At 33.2% G+C, this 26,747-nt stretch overlaps 5 protein-coding genes across 5 annotated transcripts; 3 read left to right on the forward strand and 2 right to left on the reverse strand.

The window, feature by feature from the left end:
* Positions 1–3,706: 3,706 nt before the first annotated feature.
* Lst8 (MTOR associated protein, LST8) lies at positions 3,707–5,574 on the reverse strand. Its single transcript, XM_066402174.1, has 6 exons — positions 5,423–5,574; positions 5,039–5,355; positions 4,552–4,701; positions 4,316–4,486; positions 4,001–4,234; positions 3,707–3,879 (listed from the first exon to the last, which is right to left on the reverse strand). Exons 2-6 carry the CDS (start codon positions 5,337–5,339, stop codon positions 3,764–3,766), a joined length of 972 nt encoding a protein of 323 aa, XP_066258271.1. The 5' UTR covers positions 5,340–5,355; positions 5,423–5,574; the 3' UTR covers positions 3,707–3,763.
* Positions 5,575–6,386: 812 nt separating this feature from the next.
* Positions 6,387–10,700, forward strand: mts (protein phosphatase 2 catalytic subunit mts). Its single transcript, XM_066402196.1, has 5 exons — positions 6,387–6,679; positions 8,162–8,623; positions 9,886–10,037; positions 10,090–10,230; positions 10,286–10,700. Exons 1-5 carry the CDS (start codon positions 6,572–6,574, stop codon positions 10,356–10,358), a joined length of 936 nt encoding a protein of 311 aa, XP_066258293.1. The 5' UTR covers positions 6,387–6,571; the 3' UTR covers positions 10,359–10,700.
* Positions 10,701–11,283: 583 nt separating this feature from the next.
* Positions 11,284–15,757, reverse strand: LOC136416858 (tudor and KH domain-containing protein homolog). The gene is made up of 8 exons (XM_066402237.1): positions 15,617–15,757; positions 14,261–14,474; positions 13,935–14,205; positions 13,687–13,869; positions 13,255–13,471; positions 12,836–13,008; positions 12,371–12,520; positions 11,284–12,300 (listed from the first exon to the last, which is right to left on the reverse strand). Exons 1-8 carry the CDS (start codon positions 15,619–15,621, stop codon positions 12,146–12,148), a joined length of 1,368 nt encoding a protein of 455 aa, XP_066258334.1. The 5' UTR covers positions 15,622–15,757; the 3' UTR covers positions 11,284–12,145.
* Positions 15,758–16,243: 486 nt separating this feature from the next.
* On the forward strand, positions 16,244–18,447 carry RpS3 (ribosomal protein S3). The gene is made up of 4 exons (XM_066402212.1): positions 16,244–16,400; positions 17,505–17,821; positions 17,953–18,110; positions 18,232–18,447. The coding sequence occupies exons 1-4, from the start codon at positions 16,321–16,323 to the stop codon at positions 18,382–18,384; spliced, it is 708 nt and encodes a 235-aa protein (XP_066258309.1). The 5' UTR covers positions 16,244–16,320; the 3' UTR covers positions 18,385–18,447.
* Positions 18,448–23,785: 5,338 nt separating this feature from the next.
* On the forward strand, positions 23,786–25,449 carry LOC136416862 (zinc finger CCHC domain-containing protein 24-like). Its single transcript, XM_066402242.1, has 3 exons — positions 23,786–23,911; positions 25,099–25,254; positions 25,307–25,449. Exons 1-3 carry the CDS (start codon positions 23,903–23,905, stop codon positions 25,409–25,411), a joined length of 270 nt encoding a protein of 89 aa, XP_066258339.1. The 5' UTR covers positions 23,786–23,902; the 3' UTR covers positions 25,412–25,449.
* The last annotated feature ends 1,298 nt before the right edge of the window (positions 25,450–26,747 follow it).

The raw sequence follows: 26,747 nt of genomic DNA on the forward strand, positions 1-26,747 counted from the left end.
TACCATGGCATAGTTTTTCCCGCAAAGACCAGTGGCATGAACTAAATCCAGCTAATAGCTCTTACAGCCAAAGAGGTTTAAATTTTTTTATTTTATTTAAATCTGAAAGACATCTGTGTTCTTCTAGATTCAATTACAAATCCGAAGATGATTTTTCATATTCACAGGAAATGAAAAAAATCACTAGATATTTTCTTTAAAAACAATCAGTGACGTGCTAGCACGGACGCCACTGACAAAGCTAAAAATACGTTTTTCATTGCAAAACGTGCTACCTCGAAAGCACACACAAATAATTGCTCCACATAATCCTTTCTGTTTTTTTATAGTGATAATTATAGCAGAGCCACGAACAGTGACATTATTGGTCGACAATTGGCAGAGCTCACACCCCCGGAGGACGCCTGCTATCACCATGATCAGAGTGATCTTGAAAAGAATAAAAAAATTATAAATGTGGTTAATTATTAACGTTTATAATCAGTAATAAATAACAATAATCAGGAGCATCCAGTAGAAATTTAATTGTTTGCGCTATATTTAACACTTAAGGTTTTTTTTAGTTGTAACCCACAAATTCCCCTCTTAAAAGTGCCAAAAGTTTCCTCAATTTTGACATATCCAAACTGGCCTAAGCGATAAGGAATACCCTCAGTATAGAACACGTGGCCCAAAGGGTTAATGCCAGTGACTGCTTTGATTCTTCAAAGAATCTGTCAGGAGCACACTTTCGGTGTAATTTCCGCCTATTTCTTTCTGCTCGCATAATTTTTTGAAGTCATATATTGTTCTTCGTATACGAATTTTGACTTTTTAACCTTTTTACATTTTAAAATAATAAGAATACCTACATTTTGAAGTGCAAAAAATAAGGTATATACCTTAAAATTAAAATCCCTTATATCTTCTAGGTCTTCTTACAATCAAGCGGCAAACTTCGCCGAGGAATTAAATGACTTACTTTAGTCTCTTAACATACTGTGCGACTCTAAATTGTTCACCCCTGTAAACTTTTTAACAAATTATTATTTTTTTTAAATTCAAAAGCAGCATTAAATAGGACAAAAACCATTATTTTTTGACGTTTGTTTATTTTTTTAAATGTTGCCTACGTCACCGGTAGCGCAAAATGGTCGATTTTCTTAAATTGAAACATGGGTCAATTGACACCTCAAATTAAAGGTCTTTCAAAACTACATTAAACGGTATATTGCGATTTAAAATCTGTTCTTAGTTTTTGAGAAAAACAGCTATAAATGTGGTAAAAATTGCAATACAAAATTAGTTAAATAGTACGTAAGCAATGAAAAAAACTTGTTTGTTGATAGGAAATTAGCTTATTCTTGATTTTGTGCTCACAAATAGTCTTTAAGTCGTGAAAAATGGATGAATAAGTATATAAAAATAACCAAAGACTGTTTGTAAGCATAAAATTGAAAACAAACTAATTTCTCATCAACAAATAAGTATTTCCATTGTTTACGTGCTATTTAAATAAGTTTGTATTGCATTTTTTTACCAAATTTATAGCTTTTCCTCAAAAACTAATCGATGGATTTTGAGTAGCAATACATCATTGAATGTAGTTTTAAAAGGTCTTCTATTTGAGGTGTCACTTGACCCGTATTTCAATATTAAAAAATCAGTCATTTTCCGCTACCGGTGATATAAGCGACATTTAAAAAAATAAACAAATGTCAAAAGGTAGTATTTTTTGTTCTATTTAATACTACTTTTCAATTTAAAAAAATGCAAAAAAGTTAACGGGAGGGAGGTTCAATTAAAAGCCACACGATATAATATCCTAAAAATTCCCCCTTGAGACGCCTTTTCTTACTTATCTCAATAATTCCAGGTTATTTATACCAACTCACATTTTCCTATCTATATTTCGCGAATGTGTCATTACAATTAACAAATCACAAAGAATAACGAGACTTTATTTTGGAGTGGAATTTTTTAATCTCAGAGATCAGCGACATTACTGTCGCTTAGACATATCTTAAAAACTCGCTTTCGCAAAACAACCTTATACAAGTTCAATAGCCTTTAATTTTTAAGGTAAATAAAGATAAAAGTAATTTGTTAATGTGTTCGCACGTTACGTAATTTATTATACTCTTCTAATTTTTAATAATGGACCTATAAGCAATAGTTTATAAATCGGCAAATTTAGAAAGGCTTTTCAGACATTTCTGTGAGTCCGCCAACGATTTTTCTTAACCGTAGAAATCTTATACCGAAAGAGAATATTCATTCTATGACCTCAGTTTGCTCTTCACCTCATCAACTACGCCTCTCATATTATTATTCCTATATGCGTTAATAATTTTTAGAATTCTATTGTATTCTTATGTATATAAAATCACATGTACCGTGGCGTTCAATAACCCAACAAGCAATCTGATGATGTATTTAAATTTATTTGTTATTTAATATGGAACTACACTGCAATATCGCATTTCTAGACCGAGAAAAACTACGTTGTTTATGTAATGTCATTCCCACTAAGTGCATCAATGAATAAATTTCGTATGAAATTCGCATTTCAGGAAAATTATACGTCTGAGTGGAAATGCTCGTACACCTGCTATTTACGTGAGTATTTATGTACAATTTTGACGCTTTTAAGTGTAAAAAAGAATTATACATATTACGTTTTATTTATACCCATAAAGGACGTAATGAAAAATAGATTGAATTCATTTAACAGACGTATTACACAATTGGTTAAATTTGAAACACTATGCCTCCGCCACATCTATGCTATGTTTGTTGGAAAAATAACGAATAAAACTTTCCGAAATCTTCATATATATCCAGAGAATCTGATTGTAAATCAGGTTATAAATCATACTCATTCTTTCGAACGAAAACCAAACTCAACTAAAAAAAGGTTTTTTTACTCCTTAATACTCATTAATAATATATTAGATTCGCACTAATTACATATACAGGGTGTTCCGAATTACGGTTACGAAACTATCGGCGTATTTTACGTTGAATATATACAGAGTGATTCCCAATATAATGGCCACAAAACAGACACAGAATTTCAAAAGTAGTAAAATTTTCTTAAATGATTCAGGATATTGTCCTTGCTAGGAGAACATGTCAGCTCATATTTTCTAAATCTTCACATTTTTTTTCATGGGAGTGTACCCATGTAGCTTTTCAAATAAGCCAATACACTTCCACTTGCGAGACACTGAGTAGGAACAATTATGACAGGGTATATTTAGTTCAATTTTTCTGTAATCAATGTGTATCTAGAAATATTTTAATTTGTTGGGGCATGTAAACGAAGCAACTTTCAGCGTGATCCCCACTTCAGGGGGATATCGATATGAACCCCAAATCGTCCCGTGCATTTCCGGTTGTGATGGATGTCTATTTACTTTTAATCAATGTAGAGAAATTGACTTTTGTACTTTGAGGGTGCTTATGTATAGTCTCAAATCTGTTACAGTTACCTACGTTTCACACTCAAGAAAAACGGTTTGAACTGTTGAAGAAGGTTCAGCCGCTGTTTCGGCAATCTTCGTTATCATATTACTGGTATTTTTAGTTCTTTCAACACAAGGTGGTTCTGAAAACTGAGAATATGTGATTAAGATTTGCTAACCTGAAAAGCTCAAAACGAATACTTTTGTTATAACAATTTCGGAGAATGAGTCTTATTTGGATAAAATTAAAACCCCATAACAAAAAAACATTAATGTTTATTCATTTATGAACTATAGATATTAATTATGTATTAAAACTATGCAGTGACATCCCTAAAAGCTAAGGCAGTTACTGCCTTCTGATGCCCAGAATACTCCCTTTCCATTTTTCCAGTTTCTACGTTCCATAACTTGGCAAAGTTATCAGAAGATGCTAAAAAAAACTTAATACAATTAAATACATTTTTCTCAACAGCTTTTCAATAGTTTTAGAAAAGTATTTAAAGAAGGATATCCTATTAGTTCTTGATCTAACTTCTATTGAAGTTACTTACCAGTAAAGACGTATTGACTGTCAGCACTCCAGGCAGCATCCCATACCCATCTCTGATTATCCTGGGTTAATTCCTGCAGTAAACTATATTCCCTAGTGTCCCAAACTCGCGCCGTTTGATCCGCCGACGTAGTGATCAATAAATTTGAATCTGGTGAGTACTTACATTTCAAAACAGCTCTCCTATGAGCCTCAAATTTGTGTTTTGGTAACAAAGTTGTGCTCAAATCTGTCCCTAACATCAAGTTTAAAATTCAGTTTATTTAGGTAAATATTAGTAGTTTAAATTAAAATCATTGACATTTTTTTAACATACCAGAGGAACTTAAATTCCATACGAAAGCCTTCCCCTTGTTAGTGACTGACACCATTTGGGAGCTATCTGAAGAAATATCTATACTCAGAATCATTACGTCGTTTTCTGGAATTAATTGATCATGGTTATCTGTTCTTAAATCCCAGCGATAAATGACTCCATTCTGATCACCTAGAAATGATAGTAATTATTATTCTACTCTTTTTTAAGACATTATATCTCAGCAATTAAATTACCTAAGAGTAATTCAATTTGGTTAGGATGTAACACAGCACAGTTAATAGGCGTTAGACTAGTTCCAGATGCTTGCCTGGTGTCAAAACTTTTTGGACACTGGTTACTTTTTGAGCGAAGATCCCATATTCTTGCTCTCCCATCTTCGCCCCCTAGGAAATTGGATTAGAATAATATATAGTTTATGTTTACCTACATATTTATCAAAATGATGCCATTCGCATTTAAAAAATAATGAAAGCCATATATCACATAAACTCAGATTAAATCTATCTATATATGTATTATTACTTAAATGTCTTAAAATTAAATGGCTTCAAAATGAAACTGGTTCTTGAATGATTTTCAAGATCTGAGCACAATATTTAGTCAGACAATTTAACTACAACTATTTCTTTCTCTAAACAGCCTTTTTTATATTATCTGTTTAAATACTAAGCAGGCAAATTATGATTTAAAATACTCCTTCATTTTTTTAAGAACTATTACCTGAATACATCCATTTTCCATCCTCTTGAAATCCAACACAAGTAACATTCTTATAAGTGCCCTCATAGTTTACTATAGCATTAGGATTGTTGGCCAATAAATCATACATATATATGTGTTGGTAACTGGCCACTGCTAACACTTTCTTATCTGGAGTTATTTCTAAAGCATTTACTTGTGACTCTGCATGTTGCACACTGCGGTGGCAAATCCCAGAGCTAGTTTGCCACAGTTTAATAGTGCGATCATAACCACCAGTTGCCAAGATTATTTGGTCGTTTTCTGGGGCATCTGTTACCATGTTTCGTAAGAAAGAGCTGGAAGAAGCAAGTCTATTAGTACTGGTGGTAAAAGTATAACAATGGATTTTGTGAAAATACTTACCTAACAGCTTTTGTAGTAGGACACTATTAGGTGATAGGAGTCTTATTGTGTGGAATACCTACTGATTTTTTTATATATATTTATTGCATCATGTCCGTTTTATTTTGTTATTTTTAAAAATTGAGATTGAAAAAGTTCAATATTGACTTCCAACTTTTATCAACAAACGAATAAATAAATAAACATCATAACCTTACTTCTTGTTTAATAAGCATCAAACTTAATGTAGGATTCTCTATCCGCATCGATATTTACTATCGAGAACAATCGATATAGAATGTACTTGAAAAAATATAATTATAATAATTGAAAATATAATAACCATTCATGTTCATTAATTTTTATTGTGTGTAAATATATTACTTATCTAGGTATTAGTGGCAAAAAACTTTTGAAACTTTTACACAAGAAATATACACAAGATTTTCATCATACAAAAATTAAAAAATTATATTAGATTATAAAGGATATGATTCACGAATTGTTCAATTTTATTCTCAAAATTAATTTCTTTATATGTTCGTGCTAGTTTTAAGTTGTTTTCTTATGGTTTAAGATTTTTTTGATATTTAGACTCTAGATTTTCCCGAAAAAATTATCGCAACATAATTCATAAGCAATACAAATAGAACGGTATCGAATAAGTTTACATTTGAAAATCCTTATTTTGCTTTGTTAACTCGTCATCGAAAATCCGTCAGCATTTGACGCTTGCGCAGACATTCTCCGTTCTCCCACTTTTCAATAAAAAAAGTACTCAAAATGAGAAAAAAAATGAAAACTATCGCATCCAAGTATGTAAATGATGTTCAAAAAAACTTGCCAAGGACGGATAGGGTAATTTATAATTCATTAGTCCAGTAAATGTATCAAATTTTCTTACCGCCGATTACACTTTACAAGTTTTTCCATTTTAAATAGGCCGCCTTATTTTAAAGGGCTGGGGCATGCGCGATTTTTCGGGAAGGATTAGTCAAAAATCCATGAAGCATCGCCATTTTGCACTGTTGTGTTGGTGTTGTGTCCTCCGAAAGTTGATAAAATAGTGTCCAATTTAACGTTAAATATAGTATTTATTACATTAAATTATTGTTAAGGGCTAGCTCTGAAGGTAATATATCATTTTTTGCATCAAAGGAATTGGTAGCGATGGCAGTTGATGACAAGGCGTCGTGTAAGGAGCTGGACCAATGGATTGAACAATTAAACGATTGCAAGCAATTAACGGAAAATCAAGTTAAAACGCTCTGTGACAAGGTGAGTTTCCTCTAACTATGGAGTTATTTTATGTTATTTTGTAACGTGTTACATTTTATAAGTTTGAGTTAAACTTAGGGTCACAGTAGTGTCCTGTACCTATTGACCTCTCAACCATTTAAATTTCACCTGTTTAGGTCAGTGATAATTTCTGATATAAATTATCAAAGTTTCTACACAGCTACCTGATAGAAAATAGTGTGAATAAGTTCTTTCAGAAACTTATCTTTACATAACTTGGCATCTTGTCACATAAGTTTAATTTAGATCTTCCTGACTCAGTTCCTGGATTTGCCAAATCAACTGCTAAGTAACCTCTTATTTGCAGTCGGTATGCTTATCCACCGAGCTTCATTTTAAGTTGACCTCTCATATTTCATGTACTAAACAGGGATTGAGTTCTTTGAATTTTAAAATCAAATGCTTTATCAATTTTAGAGTATTGGATTTGGGATTTAAATTTTTTATGAAATCATAAAATGTAATTATTTGATATCAAATGATTTTAATACTCTATCACAGGTAATAAAATATAAAAATTTAAATATTTAAATTATGCTTATTGTTCTTGGCATAGATATCTATACTTAATTATTTAGCTACAAGTAGATCCTCTAATTTCATACTCAAAAAATTTTTAGGAAGGTTTTTACTGTTTCACTTTCCATTAAAATCTGGTTAATATCTATTTTTGCAAGCAATTTATTATTGATCTTAAACCATAAACAACAGTTTGAAAAATTACTTGCTTACAATATACAATCTTGATGAGATGCAACCAATTTGGTCCTATTTCTTAAAAATGTAAATTTGATCTTCACTCAGGGCAACCAGGGCAGAGTAAAGTTAGTACTAGAAATACCACTCTTAATTTTTCTTTAACAAATAATTAGGTATAATATTGTTTATATAATATCAGTTGTCTAAAAAGTTTTACCTATCAAGGGCAGGAAGAAAAATTACACTTCTGACCTAATAAAATCAAATTTTTGCCAAAGGCATAATCTTCTTTAAGCCCTATACAGGTAAGTAACTATTAAGGATGTTGAACATGAGAATAGTGTTTCTAAAAACTTCACTCTTGAAAATTCTTTTGGGTTTGACCTTCAAAATAAAGTTTTTTTACCTTAACTAGAAAGGTTTCTTTCTACACTAACTAGTAAAATTGCTGCCAGTATATGTATTGTTGTTACTCAAAAAAAATTTGATGATGTCACAATGACATCAATTTTGATAGGGATGTACTTATTATGAGTCTCTCTAAATATACAAGGGTTGGGTATAACTGAATTAAGATTAAGTCATGACTGTACACTTAAGCTTAAATTGCTGGTTCATGGGAATGAATATATTGAAAAGGCTAATTTTTCAACCCTTATAGACTGTTATTTTAGGCAGAATATATTTTTTTTAGTCACATTTTCACGAAAATGCCTTTTACATTTACAAATTAAATTGTAATGTCAAATATGGTTCTTCCAGGCAAAAGAAATCCTTTCAAAAGAATCTAATGTGCAAGAAGTTAAATGTCCAGTAACAGTTTGTGGAGACGTACACGGGCAGTTCCATGATCTCATGGAACTATTCCGAATAGGAGGACGGAGCCCCGATACAAATTACCTCTTTATGGGCGATTATGTGGACCGTGGTTATTACTCTGTCGAGACTGTTACCCTCTTAGTAGCACTCAAAGTGCGTTATAAGGAAAGAATCACCATCCTTCGAGGCAACCATGAGTCCAGACAAATTACACAAGTGTACGGTTTTTACGATGAATGCTTGAGGAAATACGGCAACGCCAATGTGTGGAAGTACTTCACCGATCTGTTTGATTACCTGCCTCTGACTGCTTTAGTTGATAGTCAAATTTTCTGCCTGCATGGAGGATTGAGTCCTAGCATTGACACCTTGGACCACATCAGAGCTTTAGATCGCCTTCAGGAGGTAAGGGTTGACCGTTTGTGTAGTGACAAATTTGGCAAATTTCTTATCAAGGAGTATTTTTTATGGAGGTCATATGTTCTATTATGATTTCTTATACTAAACAAATCATGAAAAAGCAAAATTTAATCATTTACTTTATTTGTTGATTGTGTCTTTAGTTTTAGTTTTAAAAATCCTTCTCAAATATTTCAAAATTAAGATAATAAAATGCAAATGGTTTTTAGATTCAAGGTTATTAGGAAGTGTGGGCTTGGTGTATATTATTAATTAAGGTTTATTGGGTGCAGCCAAAATGGGGACTAATTTTATCTTTTCAAGGTCAATATTTCTATCGAAATTAGTTTATTTTGGAATATATCGGAGTATGTTAATGTAGTATGGTTATAATAGAAAAGTATTTACAATATTCAAGCTCGAATTTAAACTTGTTACGTCTGGTTAGACCTAAATTAATGTGAATCCAGGCTTTATAATCTTATCCATTGATAATATTATCATTTCAAACAATACCTAGAAACGCGTAAAATTTAGTTACGCTTTTATGCTTTCAAACTACTGTTTAAATACAATCATACTTGTTATCAATTGGAATTAGTCATTATAGTTTAAGTGAAGTGGAATCTAAATTAATACATTTAAATTTAGAACGCTTTATAAGGGACCTTTCCTTAGTAACAGGGTAGTTTCAAAATTCAAACCCGTTGCAATGTAGTGGCAATGGGTGAAAGACAGTATTCATGCATGGAGGATACTGTTGACCAACTATTTGCAACTCCTGAGAAAGAATAAATGTTTATTTCCAGGGAAATACCCTATTAACCACTTGGTGTTTCTGCCCTGCCATATTTATTTATCATGCCAGATTTCTTGTATTACGGCTATCGCATGGAATCTTTTTCTGAAGATGCCCAGCTTGATATGACCGGTGAATTATTAAATATACGAATCCATGAAAACATTTCTCACCACAAAATTCAGACACTCAATGGGTCAAACATCAAATAAGCGTTTTGAAAACAAGCCTAAAGAAAGTATGTTCTTTCTTGAATGAGGGATTAGTAAACAAAAACATAGTATTTTATTCTAGTACAACATGTATTAAATTAGCCAATGAAACATGTTAATTCAAATGTGATTCATGGGATTATTTTTCAATGTAAAATACGTGATTAAATTGTCGCAATTACAATTTGGGACACCCTATATATCATTTGGTAATGGGTTCTGCAGCATGAGAAGTATGTAAGTATTGATTTTTTTAGGTTCCCCATGAAGGTCCAATGTGTGATTTACTATGGTCCGACCCTGACGATCGTGGCGGGTGGGGAATCAGTCCTAGAGGTGCAGGTTACACGTTTGGCCAGGACATTTCAGAGACTTTCAATCACTCTAATGGATTAACATTAGTTTCCAGGTATTTCTTTTCACTAATTTTCATTGTGGTATTTACAATCTCCATTTTACAGAGCGCATCAGTTGGTAATGGAAGGTTACAATTGGTGTCATGACAGGAACGTCGTGACAATATTCAGCGCCCCCAATTACTGTTATAGGTGTGGCAATCAAGCAGCTATAATGGAACTTGATGATGCCCTTAAATACTCTTTGTAAGTTGCTCGATTATTCAATCTCTTTCCATGTGTATTCATTGTCGGTTTCTAGCTTACAATTTGATCCAGCCCCGCGACGCGGCGAACCTCACGTGACTCGTCGGACCCCAGACTATTTCTTGTAATTTTTTTATATACAAACATACATCAATTTGATGTCTGCTTAGGTTATATTATTGTATTTGTTAAATAATAACGTAAAGGTAATATCAGAAAAACGCAAGTGCAGAATGAATATCTCGCGCGATAATGTAATTATTATTATAAATAAAAACTATTAAACTTAGTGAAAATATAAAAACTAAAAACTGGCTTTCTCCGTAGGTTTACTGTTGTTTAATTTGCTTATATACGTATGTTTTAAGGGAAGTGTAGTTGCAATGCCGTCGGACAAACTTATTATTTGCTGTTTTCTTATTTAGTTTGTGAAGAATTCGGTATTCGTTAATAAATATCAGACTGATTAATTACTGTTTTTAAATAAGTCTGGACTAATTACAGTAATTTGCATATTCATCCCAAGTGAAATTCTCATAAAAGTAAGAGGGCGCAATTACATTTGTACGCATGGGAGTTATCAGAATTAGTTATTTGTCCGGTTTATCGATTATATAATATTTACATCACACCAAATATTTATTACTAAAGAAACATAAATCTTCTAAAGTTAACTGAAATGACCAACTTGGGCTACATTTACCTTTTACGCGTCAGACTTACACGTTTATATGACTTTGTGACAATATCAATCGAGCAGGAGAAAATTACTACCTTTACTCATCTGATTCATGCCTCACAGGATGTCCAATTGGATGAGACAACTTCAAAACAAGTCGACCGTAAGTATCCATAATAGCCGGGTCTCCTGTACACTATAATCTGCGACACAATGCAAAGAAACTGATTAACGCTGCGTCTGCATAAAAATTGAAAACCAGAAAAAAATTAATTTATACAAGCCATACAGATTACGGTGAGTTATTTATACTTGTCTGTAAAACGCCAAATTTTTATACCGGTCCATTCAGATATAAATTAATAATGAAAATACTTTCATAACTAAGCTTTATTAAAAAAATAACTTAAATCATCTAATTAACGTCTTCCCAATCGATTTGTATAATTAGTCAAGAATATTTTCAGTACTGAAACTACAAAATAATAAAACTGTTCTAAACAGAGATAGTATCCAAAAGTTTAGCCGACTTCATAGCATAATAACTATTACATAATGCATATACTTTCAAAACTAATTCACAATTTTAAAAAAACCTACTATATTATTTCATAGAAAGGTAGAATACTTGGAGAAATAAATACAATGATATAAGAAATAAGTTGCTCACTTGCAGTTGAAAGCCTCAAGTGGGTACCTACCTCTCTAACTTTAGCACACAGCATAGCCATCGATATGAAACTTCAGAAAGGTTAAAAAAGCTTAATAACTTAGCAGAGTTAGTAACATTAAAGAAAAAAGTACTTTTTCAAAAACATATTCGGCTGTAGATATGGCATCGTCATTAACGTGTCATATGCACAGAGATTGAGATATCACGTTTGGATTCTATGAAGCTAAACGTCAATTCTATGGTAATATCGCTTTGAACTCTATTTAAGCGATAACCTAAACTTTCTATTTAAGTTAAATTACCTTTAGTCCTACATCGCATGTTATGTTGTGCTACCACTCCTATTTTTACATCTTTACATTATTTAACTCACTCATCACAATTATCAACATGACAGAACCACCTTTTTCGCTTAAGTCGAATATTACTTTTAAATTTTATTTTGTAGAAGTTTTACACTGCCTTGGTTGGTATTTAACTCTATATTTAATCGGTTGATGCGCGAAAAGCCGCGAAACTGCTCTCGTGTGCTATTGTACTCATATTCGGTTTCAGATGTTATTCTAAGTGCTGGATGCCACGCTAATATTACTCGTACTGGTCGTTCGACTGCACGATTTCAAAGCGGAGCCTCTTTTGAAAACTGCAACACCTGCTTTCACTAGTTCTTCAGCTATGTCTATGTCTTGTTCGCTTGTCACGTTATATAGGTCGATTCCTGTATAAATAAAGTTGAAATAAAATATTTAACTACTTTCAAAGAGAAAATCAATTGTTAGTTTTACTACCTGGCACAGGCGAGCCTTCTCGTTTGGCCCTCGTCTTTTCTTTCATAGAGTATCCCTTAATTCTGGCCGACAATTTTTTCCACTGAGCCACTTCAGCCAAATCTTCAAATTTGTCAATGGCTTCTTCTGACCATGAGCCTCCAATGGGATCTAATAAAAATGCATAGAATATTATATGTATAAGATTAGTTAGTAAATTCCTCGGGTTTAAAGACATCTCCCATCTTATAATTTTTCAAGATAATTGCTGTCATATACAATAAAATCAGAAATATCCTATATTTGCAGATATTGCTTGTTTCAATAATATTCAATTAAAATTAATGAATAAATAAGGAAACATTTTATTTTACTAATAACTTATAGGGGTATTAATTAAGCAGCACACAATAATAAGGTGTTCCTAATTTTCTGTTTTCTAATAAAGATTGGCCCCTGAAGTAACCAGCGTATTTTTTTGCTTACCTATTCTTGCCAAGAAACATTCGATGGCTTGGAAATGCAATCGAAGGAAATCAGTACGTAATTCATATAAATCTATACAGGCCAAACTATCCGTGTCGCCGTAATCAACGTAGTAAACCTTTGCCACAGTCTGATTTGATTTCTTACTAATTTCTAAAACTTCTGCTCTGTACCTAAAACCAAAGTAAATTGTCTACATTCAAATATTCATAACTGCAAATAACCAAAAAAGCCACAAATATCAAACTGGATAAGCCTTATTTTAGGACTGCATCAGCTCAAAAATTGCAATACAACTGCTTGTCTTTGATAATTAAGAGCAAGATTAGTTTATTGTCTATCTGTACCTTTTCTTATTTCATTTGAACATTGTATGAATATTTCTCAATTATTGAAGATCTAAACCAATTTCAGCTTACCATTTTTCATCATACTGAAACATTGCTGCTACCAAATCACCAACATTTACTTCTAATAAAGTATGATTATTCTTATTTTCACATTTCTTATAATAATCAGTCATTTCAACGACTAAACAATCCAACTCAGTGGCTTTGGGTCCAACTATTTGAACCCAAAATTTGGATGGATTTTCGATTGCTGATACATATATTTCAAATTGGTTATCTTGCTGTCCTGCAAAAAAAAAACTAGTGAAAGTATTATTTAGCAAATATAAATGTATTTATATTTTTATCCAGCTATTTACAGTTATCACGGACAAAAACAGGTAATGCTAACTTTTAGCAGGATTTTTACCTAACCATTAAGTAAGTAGAAAAATAAGGAGAAATTGTCATTTTCTTATGATACTTATAAGAAAAACTAACAATAAACACACTTCTGCTTACCAGAAATAGTTGATATTTGTTCACACTTTGGAGTTTCAATTTTCTTAACAACATCTGGAGATTTAGGTGGCAACCTCGGTTCCCTTTTTGACAGGCTTTCATCAATTAGCTGCCAACTCTGTTGAGATTCTTCTACCACTGCCTCTATTAATGATCGAGCAACATTGATCTGTTCTCTACTACCTAATGAATGTAACAGAAATCTGCATTATTGCATTACCAAATATTGTAATTACTTAATGATATACCCTTGATGGTGATTTTTGACTGCACCACGATCAATTTGGCCCCTGAAAGACTTTGAATCTCATTGATTTTTTCACCTCCTCTTCCAATAATTCTTTTAATACAAGCAGGGGGTACCCAAATGTATTCAAGCTCTAGTACAGGTTGATTGTTAATGAATTCTTGAATGAGATTATATGCAATATTGCAAGAATCAACTGAGCCCCTTATTACACAAATTTTTTCATGTTTTCCATGTTGATCCTTAAAATTGATTCGAGTGTTTGATTGTTCCTAAAAAAAATTATGGATGACTCCTACTCTTCCCAATTTCAGAAAAAATATATACTTGTATCAACTTTATATTGCTGCCATTTCGACCAATAAGACTTCTAACAGCATCTTTGGGGATGTTTATTTCTATGGTCTTGTACTTGGAGGTTCGAACATAGTCATCCAGCAAGTCATCTTCATTGTTTTTCTTTAAAAGGAGATACAGCATGTAGCTTGTACAGCCAAATGCTGACACTCCCAATAATACTGTCAGGGATTTGGTCAAAATCCTTAAATTACAGAAAATAAAGTAAGTAGGTAAAAAAGATATAACAAAAGACAACATAATAAATATAACCATAAGATATATTTGCTTTACTTTTTCTGATTCTATAAGTATTTAACTATATTTTTAAATTCTAAAATAAAATGAAGTTAACCATGGCAAGAAAGTTTTCCCCATCTTCGTTTCATAAATGCAGGTTGTTGTTCAAAATTATGGTAAAAACTGTCAAGATCTGTTTTTTCATGTATTATGAACATTATTAACTTTTCAATGCAAGATATAATCAACTTGGATTTATAAAGTCTTGCATTACTAAAGATTTTTTTAAATTAATCTGCTTTATAATCCTCAATATCAAGGAACAAAAAGAGCCCTAGTCTTAAAACAGGCGTTCACTAAGATATATTATATCAACCAAAAAAACGTCTTTTAAGATTGAAATAATATATATTTTTTCAATACTGATCATAATTAGTGAGTATGTCACATATACATATATAGCATTCCTACAGGCAAATACTTAGGTGTTCTTTACATTTTCTTTTTCAAAACTGGCTAAAATTGAAGAGTGTACAATAGATATTAAGTTTCTAAATTTAATTGACATTTTAAGTTACACCTTGAAAAGTGTTAAAAAATTGAAGCCAATAGATCTCATAGTATATCTAATAATGCAACTGGCACCTTACACTAAATATCTAAATCTAAATCAAAGCTGTGACAAACCTACTTAAATTGATCTGGAATCTTGAAATTTTAAAAGTAGTGAATGATGTCACTTCTCCTTGTACACTTTATATAATAGTACATATTTTAAGCTTTTTATTCCTTGATAAATGATTTAAATCATTGCGTTTTCATATGTAGGAGGCTTTAAAATTTTAAGTTTTAACACGATGGCTATGTGGATAGTACCATTGGTCTATCACAAGTAATGCGCGGTAGAACCTCAATAAAGGCTGTGTAAAATGGTGTAACATTCAAATTAGTTTTTACCAAATAGAAAAAATAAAAAAAACAATAACATAAAAGCGAGTTTAATAACAAAAAGAGGCATGGCATAATTGATAAGTGATTATTGTAATAAAAAAAACCTAGGTTATATTTTTTAGGGAAGAAACAAAAACAAAAATATTGAACACTTACCGCATGATATAATACTATCTTGGACGGAAAAAAATTGTAGCATTAATGGAATATTCTAGATGGAATAGAATTTTCTTTATGACGATTAAAAATAGAGAAATTCAAAGAAAAAAAATTTTCTAGAATTGCAATGGATCTGATCGACGGTTACAAAACGAAATGTCAAGGATGCAGATGCAAAATCCAATATATTGACACTGTCAATGACATGACGTTGGTTGCTGCACCATACTGGCAGTGTTCAAATCGCTCAAAAACGAATCCGAATTCCGGTGTTCGTATTTATCTTCTTTCGACACTTGTGAAATTATGATCAGGAGATCGAAATATCAAGTTTTCGATTGAAAAGCTTACAATTTTAAGTTCTTTGCTAGATAAAAAAAAAAAAATGTGCTTGATCAGAAGATACCTTTTTACGCTTTTGAAATAAATATTTTTCCTACTTTCGATTGCCGATGTGTAAGCAATTCCGGATAGGTAAATGAATATGTATTTCATCTCCTGTGTATCCAAATTAATGTCGAAACAAGTTGTTTGTGTTACGGTTACGGAGCAACCGGAGTCGGAAGCATGATCGTATTATGAATTGTCAATGTCAACGTCAAGAATTGATGGATCTTTTGCATCTCACGTTTTTCACTATAGGTTGACTTTGGCGTTTGCTTCTCTTCCACATTTCTTTTCGTTTTAACATCTATAGTGAAATGGCCACCACAATCTCAAAAAAGCGAAAATTCGTCGGAGACGGAGTCTTCAAAGCTGAACTCAATGAATTTTTGACCAGGTAAGTTTCTCTCTTTTGTAAGAGAACAGAAAATAAGAGTGTACCGGAGCATTTCGCTTGTATTCAGATATACTCGATAAATTGTTGTGGCTGATTCCCATGTGGCGTGTTGAAGAATATTTGTTTCAATTCTACTATTTAAATTACCGAATGTAAAGTATTTGGTGTAACTAAACTTAATACCATAAAATATTAAAATTAAATACGTTAGATATATGAAGTAGGCCAATTACCATTTTCAATTAATTTGCGAATGAGGTTATGTTTGGTCACTAGAGCTAAATGTTCCGTATTTCCGTGATTTATGTTTATTTGCCAAGCAATTAGTACTTCGGTCATAAAATATACACATACATAAGATTCATATTAACCTACATACAACAATGGGCACCGGCTCTGTAAATTAGTTTGCTGCCCTTTGTAATCCAAAAACAATTTTACCCCAAGGAATCATTTATGGCTTAACTGCATGCAACTCTATAATGTTATTGACAAATTTTTTTACAAAGACCTGGAAATTTTTTTCGAAATTTGGAAAATTTGTCCATTTTGCATACATTGGTGTATCATATGATTTCTTTTTTTAACATTTCATTCTAAAAAACATCCTGAATAAATTGTAGCTTAGCGCCACATTTTCTCAAATATTTCGCTAAAAACACAAATTTTAGCTACATCGTAGAACTTTTCAAAATAAACTCTGTGAGAAGAAATTTCTTAATTTAATGGACCTTGTAGTTACAGCTGTTTTGGAGCAATCATATATGAATTTAAAAAGAACTCCTTATTGACTTAGTTCTGTATATTTTTGATCATACTGCACTTACCTATCTATATCTTAATAAGATCTTTATAATTATACCTTCATAATACACAATATGAACTGGGGATAAATTTTTTGTTGCATTCACAGATTATGGTAAATAAAAATCCTTGGAAATACTACTTTTTCCTAGAATTACATTTACTTCTTTACCCACTCTTTTATTAGATATTTTAAATTTGCTAATTTTTTTCAAAGCCTTTTGCTTAACTGTTTCATTTTTAAATTCTTTATCATCCCTGACAGAGCATTAGTTTAAGCATGTATATGCATTTTTACAGAGAACTTTCTGAAGATGGTTACTCTGGTGTTGAAGTGCGTGTTACTCCAACACGTACAGAAATCATCATTATGGCCACCAGAACCGACCGTGTATTGGGTGAGAAAAACAGGAGGATCAGGGAATTGACTTCCGTGGTCCAAAAGAGATTCAACTTCCCAGAAAATTCTGTTGTACTCTATGGAGAAAAGGTAGCCAATAGGGGATTGTGCGCCATTGCACAGGCTGAATCTTTGAGGTTCAAGTTAATTGGAGGTTTGGCTGTCCGAAGAGCGTGCTATGGTGTTTTGAGGTACATTATGGAGTGTGGTGCCAAGGGTAAGGAAAATTTGGCTTTGTTAATTAATTTCGTTGTTACCTTTGATATGATTTTTTATAATAAATTTTTTTATTAAAACCAAAAAATGTCTTCAATCATTGATTCTAATTAGATTTATATCTTATTAAAGGCTGCGAAGTTGTTGTGTCAGGCAAATTGAGAGGACAGAGGGCAAAATCCATGAAGTTTGTGGATGGCCTCATGATCCACTCTGGTGATCCGTGTAATGAATATGTCGATACGGCCACTAGACATGTATTGCTTAGACAAGGTGTCTTGGGAATCAAGGTTTGTTCATTATTCAGTAGAGATTTTTAATGAAACTTTGGTGATAATTCATAAAATTGTCACTAGTAACGTAAGTTTAATAGCATAAGATTATTTTTGTAATATTTAATTTTTGCTTCAGGTGAAAATCATGTTGCCTTATGATCCAACTGGAAAAATGGGGCCCAAGAGGCCGTTACCTGATAACGTGTCTGTTGTGGAGCCTAAGGAAGAGGTTATTCCGACTATTCCAAGTTCGGAAATCAAAGCTGATGTCCTATCAGGAACTATTTAATAGACTAAATAGTTCCTGGTAGGACATTAATCTTATAAGATTAATTAAAAACGTTTTAAATCATTTATGTTGTTTTATTTACAATTTTGTTACAGTCTATGCTGTAGTGGTTTTTTGCGGTATGTTCGGAAATTCAAATATTTTTACTCGATAGTCTAAAGATAAAAAATCTTAATGTTTCGGTTTCAAAATCGGTTGAGCTGTTTTAGAGCAATCTAGTTCTAAATCTAAATTTAAGCTTTGTTGGCAATGCTTCAACGTTTGTTTAGTTTATTTGTGATAAAAAAAGTTTATATGTGCGCGAGACTTGATTATTTTCACATAATGATTGATATGATATGGTTCAAACGTCTCATGGCACGTCGCGATTGCTGAAAGGCACCGGGGGTATTACCTAGTGGACTAAAGTGAAAATCTGAGTACTCCATTCCTCTGTATTCAATTTCTACTGGGAGGAATCACATGACATTTTCAAAATTAGTATCAAAGCAGAAAAAATGACGAAAATTGGTTTATCAAATTAGTGAGTATACAGGATTTAATGCGTTTTTACTACATCTCCACTAGACATCGAATACTTGGGTTCGAAGTCCCGTCGAGTTTAATGTTCAGTAATAGAACACTTTCCTTGCAAAGTGCCGACCTAAAGCTTATCGATATCATATCAAGAGTAGCGATATATTTTAGCTAGATGAGCATGTTAGCAACAAAGTAATAAAGGGAGTTTTCAAACGGTAGGTGAATCACGAACGGTGGATTTAAATAAAGAGATTTTATAAGTTTTGGAATTTACTTTTGATTCGACAAGAGATTGAAATTTGTGATAAATTCTAGATAATTTTAGTCCAACATGCATTAACACCATTAATTATCTTGCATCATGCGATCTGGATAAGAATTCTTCATCCAAAACGGCATGCATGCATTGCCTTATAATTTATCGATAATTTTCATTGCACTTGTTACATCATATGTAAGTACATGTAAGATTTCGGTATCGTTATTGAAAGAAAAAAAATAAAACAAAAGCAAGTTTTGAGGTACTTCTTTACTTGTCAAGAATCCAAAACCGAGTCCCCGATACACATGCCTTATCCACCCCCGAGAGCACCCCTCTCCTTTTTTTAAGAGCATTGATAAGCCACATTCCAGGCCTTTTCCCACGATTCCCTGACCCATCATCAATTTTTCTCTCGCCTATGTTAAGGAATTCATAAACAACCCTCTATCGTTTTCTCACGCTTATCTTAGAAGTAATTTACGGCTAACCCCCATGTCATTCTCACATGGTATTACTTGATGGTCTTAACATAAGCGAGGAATGCTCACACGGCCAATTCTGACACTAAATTCGCTCTCGAATTTGCCTCTAACAATTATTGACAAATAAAGCATACTTAATGAATTAATCTAAGTCTTAACAAAAATATACTCGATGAACTAAATCTAAGTTTTAACAAAAACATACTCAATGAATTAAATCTAAGTTTTCGACAAAAACATACTTAATAAATTAAGTCTAAGTTTTTAACAATAAAAGAATTTTCAAGGTGTGAAGCGTTACGGCTTCCAACATCAACAATTTTTTTTTTTTTTTTTTTTTTTTTTTTTTTTTTTTTTTTTTTGTGCGAAGCGCTGCGGCTTCCAACATCAAGGTCTAAAATGCGAAGCGTTACGGCTTCCAACATCAAGCTCTAAGATGCGAAGCGTTACGGCTTCCAACATCAAGCTCTAAGATGCGAAGCGTTACGGCTTCCAACATCAAGCTCTAAGATGCGAAGCGTTACGGCTTCCAACATCAAGCTCTAAGATGCGAAGCGTTACGGCTTCCAACATCAAGCTCTAAGATGCGAAGCGTTACGGCTTCCAACATCAAGCTCTAAGATGCGAAGCGTTACGGCTTCCAACATCAAGCTCTAAGATGCGAAGCGTTACGGCTTCCAACATCAAGCTCTAAGATGCGAAGCGTTACGGCTTCCAACATCAAGCTCTAAGATGCGAAGCGTTACGGCTTCCAACATCAACAATTTTTTTTTTTTTTTTTTTTTTTTATATATTTTTTGAATTGGTCAATGCTCACACGAGCCTAATAACTATAACAATAAGTAAATAACTAGTCATCTTCCATCTGGAACTCTCCAGGCCATATTCGTAACATATCAGTTGCGACTATCCTTTTGCGATTTGTTATTAAGTTTAGCAGTTCCACTCGATCATTCGGAACGAGTTTTGTGATTTCAAAAGGACCGTCGTATCTTCTGTCCAGTTTTGCCAAGTGAGAGTTTCCCGATGGATGGAAAACGATATCTCCTACATTAAAGTTTTTGTTAATTCTATGCGTTTTATCATATTTAGATTTCATGTACTCTCCATGCCCAAGGGTACGTTCGTATGCTAGTAGGCGATCTTTTTCTAGAGTATCAGTTATGGTGCGAGGAATAGCAGACGTTAGAGACTCAATGTTTTGGCTGGCTAGGTGTCGACCCGTTAGAAGATAAATAGGTGCGAATCCTGTAGTTTTTTGAACCGTTGTGTTTAGTGTACCCTGTAACTTTTCCGCGCTACTCGTCCATTCTGACTTATCTTTGATTGTTGTTCTCAACAAATCTAGTACCGTAGAAACATACCTCTCGACTTGGCCATTACCTCTAGGGGCACTTTTGGCTACGCAATGCTGCTCAATATTTAGGTCTGATAGATATTTTGTAACTAATTTGTCGGTAAAATTTGTCCCGCGGTCGGAAATTAGTCTTTTTGTGTTTCCTAAGATGTTCAAATAAATTCTTAATTTATCACAGGTTTCTGTTCCCGTTAGGGTTTTTATGGGAATCAAAAAAACAAATTTAGTAAAGGAATCTATTAAGATTAAAAGATGTTTAAATCCTTCCTTAGTTTCGGGAAAAGGACCGACACAATCGGCGTGTAAGGTGTGAAACGGAATTGGTACCTTTTTGATGGGATGTAGGGTTCCTTGTTTTGGGCCAGTATGTTTTTTACTCGCTATGCACGTTAAGCAATGATTACAGTATTTCCTGACAAATCGGGCCATTCTGGGGAACCGGAAGTAATGATTTATCATTGCAAATGTTTTATCTATTCCGATGTGGTTCTGTTCGTCATGAAATAACTTTAACAGACCAAATCGGCTGCCTTTCGGGACATAAGCACGATAGATAGGGGGGTTTTGTCCCGGGTTGATTTTTCGGAACAAAATATCTTTTTGACAAAAATATTCATGCGTTAATTTCCCTTCTTCTAATTTGGATTTAATTTCTCGTGTAACTGGGTCTTTTTTTGACTGATTTTTAGCCAGTTATCGGTTGTAATGATATTTATTTGCAACGCGCGGGGTTTCTCTATCGGATTTCGACTTAAATAGTCTACGTGCTGAATATACTTGCCTTTTCGATATTCGATTGTAAAGTTAAATGATTGTAAGTACAGCCACCAGCGCGCGACTCTCGGAACCAAGTCCTTTTTGTTTTGGGTTAATTTTAAGGCGTTACAATCGGTCACTAGCTTGAAGTTTATGCCTAGCAAATATACCCTAAAGTGTTTAACGGCTGTATACACTGCTAGAGTTTCCAATTCGTATGAATGATATGGGCTTTCTGTATCTGTGGTACGCTTGGAAAAATACGAAACTACTCTTGTCGTCCTATCTAAATGCTTTTGAAACAGTATCGCCCCGAATTGAAAACTTTGTACAAAACTCATTATTTAATTTGACAGTGAAGAAATGAATCTTTGCTATTTTATTATCAGATTTCCTTGTTCGCTTGTTTTTTTTTGAAGCATTTCGATTCGTCATGACCCTGTTTGCGGCAAAAACTACAAGTTACGCGGGCAGGCCTTGTATCCAGTCCAGGTTCCTTTCCCGAATTGGGGCAGTTTCGTACTAAGTGTCCTGGACTGTCACAAAGATAGCATAATTTAGGGCCATCATCTTTCCCGAATGGATATTGGCGTTTTGTTCGAATAGGGGTGGCTTGTCTGTTATTATCTATCATTTTGAAATTATTTAAGAGAGATAACAACGCAGTCACAGTGGTGACTCCACTATTAAACATTGCGGTTCGTACCGTTGCGTCTCTAACGTCACCCATTACGAGTTCTACCAACTGAGACTCCGATAAATTAAAGTTCAAGGCCTTAAGTAAGGAAATTTTCTTTCTAGCATACTCACAGTACTCTTTAGCGTCGTTGCTGGTGTATTTGCTGGCCTGGCGAAACCGCTCACTCAAGTTGTTTTTCGGCGGGTATAGGTCCGACAGTTCCGCCTTGAAGTTTTCCCAAGTTTTCTCGGAAGGCTGCCAAGCGTTGAACCATTCTTTGGCGTCGCCCATCAATCCACTAGCCGCCCGTGATAGAGTCTCGAAATCGGTCCAATGGAAGGTTTCTCGGAGCTTTTCGATCTCGGTTACCCATCTCGCTGCCCCCAAGTCGTCACTTGTTGGATTGAAGAGTGGTATTTGGATCGAGGTGACTACATTCCTTGAAGAGTTCGGTTGCGCTGCGTTTTCCCTCATTTGTTGGAGAGTTTCAGCTAGGACTTGGACCAAAGCCTCCATGTTCCAGTTTAGTCACACTCGCGATTTTGAAGAAGAAGGGAAAAAAAAACTTCCGTGTAACTACTCGGCGCTATTGAAGCACGACCAAAGCACTTATTCGCACACAATTAAGGCACTGATTAGGACACGACTATGGCACTGATTAGGATTTTATCCCACTTCTGATGTAAGATTTCGGTATCGTTATTGAAAGAAAAAAAATAAAACAAAAGCAAGTTTTGAGGTACTTCTTTACTTGTCAAGAATCCAAAACCGAGTCCCCGATACACATGCCTTATCCACCCCCGAGAGCACCCCTCTCCTTTTTTTAAGAGCATTGATAAGCCACATTCCAGGCCTTTTCCCACGATTCCCTGACCCATCATCAATTTTTCTCTCGCCTATGTTAAGGAATTCATAAACAACCCTCTATCGTTTTCTCACGCTTATCTTAGAAGTAATTTACGGCTAACCCCCATGTCATTCTCACATGGTATTACTTGATGGTCTTAACATAAGCGAGGAATGCTCACATACATATCAAAATTAAAAAAGTAATGTAAAATATCAAGAGAATATTATTCACTAAATGATGCACGATGTTATTATTTAATACATAGCTTTTCTGTAAAGTCTGAGCTATGTTGGAAAATTTCTTGATTTTTGCAGCATAGCTCAAGCATCAATCATTTATGATTTATCTCAAATTTGAATTATTATCTTATTTTATCTTATGAACGGAGCATAAGGACATCAGTTTCTACATGCGAACATTTACTAGAACTCCCTTTATCATTTTTGATCAATAATACGACTATATAAGTGATGGTATCGACATTTATTACTCAACACTTTAGTTTCAGACGTTCTTTGTTTTCGAGAGAAAGGTTGATCTTTCAACTTCCTAATTTTTCGAGTGTAACCGTCACAACCCCTTAAAGAGATTTCGAGAAATTGACTATTTCAATATGCCTGGAGTAAGTACAAATTGATTAAAGTGATTATTATTCTTTGTGACTTATTCTAAATCTTGCAGAATATGTTTTTTCAAATTTGGACAAAGTGACAGTTGTCTTAATTAAAACCGGTGACCGAACGGGCTTCATTTGTTAAATAGTTATGAAATGAAATAAATTAATTTATTAGTTTAATTAACAAATGGGATCATTGTTGTTGCCTGCTGTACTTCCACAGATACATGGCATTTTCAAAACTAGTTACATACATATTTAGTTACAAAAATATATAGTGTGTTAAAAAAAGAGCGTAAAATATTTAAGAAGGTAATAATATGGACCAAATTAAACAAAAAAATCTTAGTAAATATAAATTCACAAAGTAATGGTTTCAGAGGCATGGAAGGTTATTCTTTTTTGAAACTTATATTTGTTATTGGTTATTATCTATGTATTATGTACAAATAAACAAAAGTTCATGTTTTTTTACCTCCTTTTTTTTATTTTGCAAAAACTTGTGTTTTCTTATCTATCATAATAGAAACATTAAGCATTTTACTGTTGTCAGTGTACAAATTTTCGTTTGCTATGGCTGTTAACCGACATGCCTTTAGACCAAAGGCAACAAATATAATGCCAACATAATGGTGCTCCAACTCATTTTTCGATTACCCTTAGACAGCATTTACATCAAACTTTTCCATGTAGATGGGTAGGAAAGGACGGGCCTGTATTATAGCCTGCAAGATCATCCGATTTAAACCCTCAAGATTTCTTTTTTTGGGAATATTTGAAAACATTAGTCTATAGTACTCCTATAAATAGCAGCTACGAATTAGTTAAAAATGCCTACAAATCCGCACCAATAAGGGGGTTTTAGAAAGAGTTCGACTCGATCTTTCAGATAAAGACGTCGTGCTTACTTGGAAATAGAAGGAGGGCACTTTGAACATCTTATGTAACTTTATTTTTCGTTTTTATGAGAAGCTTTTTTTGCTTGTTTATACCTAAAAAATAAGTAATAAATAATTGCAATTAAACGTTTAAAAAAAACCTTTTATATCTCCGAAACAGATTCTTCGCGAAATCATGTTTACTAAGACTTTTTTAATTTATTTTGATCCGTACTATTACCCCTTTCAATATTTTATACTCTTTTTGACGTCCTGTATATTTGTTTTCATTATATTTTTTGCTTTTATGATTAGAATGGAAAAGGAAAAACTCCTTATCAAGGACCCAAACGCTGTTTCGGCGAATATACGTGTCCCAAATGCAAAAATTCCTGGATGTCTGGTAATTCTTGGGCCGACATGGGACAAGAATGTAAAACTTGCAATATTAATGTGTATCCTCATACACAGGTAAATCACAGAAGCTTCATGCGTTAAAATTTCACAAATCCATAATTTTTAGAGACCCCTAGAGAAACATAATGGACCGGACTTAAGAAAACCTCATTTGAAAAACTTGTGTGAAAAATGCAAGACACTCGGTCACCTTTGCAATTCTTTTGATTAATTTGTAAGTATGCGAAGTCATGACGAAAGCTAAATAAACTTCAAATTATTGTATTGATATTGCTATTTTTGTTGATTTTATTTCCCATATTTATTACAGGTACTTAAAAAATTTGTTGCTCGAAATAATTAATTATAAAACGAAGACGTATGAACTTGAGAAACATAATAAATTCTTCCGTTAAAATTCATACCTATTTACTAAATAAAAAATATAATTTGCAATACTTAAATTATCGTTAAAAAAACCATTAGCCAGGAGTGTTTAATGGTGCAATAGTATCTGCCAGAAAAAGTCGGTACAATTTCAAAACACCCCACAATGCGAGAAAATGTCCTGCGTTTTGTTGTTCTGTTATTAACATGTTCCGTCATAGACAACAATAAACAAATAATTTTGTTCAACACTTCCCAAAGTATCCCAGACATTTAAACATTTACTTTGTTTTACCTAATTCACAATTCTTTTTTAGTTAGCACTAAATCTGAAATGCGATAATTGGATGAAACAAGGAGTTCCTGGGAATCTAGCTCTTGAAGCATTTAATAGTTGCTCAAGTGATTTTGGATTCCAATTGGATTCTCGTAATTCCTATAAGTTCCAGAATTATAACTACGACACGGTTTTAATTACTGGTGATCCTGTATCTCAGAAACTAAAAGAGACATTCCAATCGGATTTGTGCAAGAACTCTGCCAGTTGTATTTTACTCTGAATTCTAAATGTATTTTGTAAACTTTACTTGGGAATATCTTCATTGAAACTCACATTGAGCGTCAATTACTTTGTAGGAAAAATTGTTTGAAAATCTCTTTATCTCAAATAGGCGGTAAAATAGATATTTGAGTATTTAAAAAATACAGACAGGGGAACATAATTAATAACAGAAAAAATATTTGCTCATAGAAAGCAAATAATACGAGAAAAATGCGAATAAAGGATCCACACAATAGTGGTTAATTCCATAAACTGTGAGTATCCCGTGCGTGATACTGCGTAGTACTCACCGTTAAGCAACAGATGGCAGTTGAATCTATAAACTATGGATGCGTAGCGTGGTGATACCCCAACGTTGCGGCTTGCTTTAATGTTGCGTGCGTTATTCATTAGATCCGAGACTATTTTAACAATCCTAACTCAACCGCATAATTGGGCGAAAAATTTAATGATTGAGAGTGTTGAATAAATTATTTGAACTACATATCTTATCAGCTTTCTTAAAAATCGATCTATCCACGAGGAATAATGCATGGCGTAGGTGCGTCTAATAAAGCGGACGGGAGCAGAAAGGTGCGAACTATAAAGGAATTAACCACTGTATAATAAAATGTATTTA

Source organism: Euwallacea similis, chromosome 25 (genome assembly GCF_039881205.1).
Source record: "Euwallacea similis isolate ESF13 chromosome 25, ESF131.1, whole genome shotgun sequence".
Classification (NCBI taxonomy): Eukaryota; Metazoa; Arthropoda; class Insecta; order Coleoptera; family Curculionidae; genus Euwallacea; species Euwallacea similis.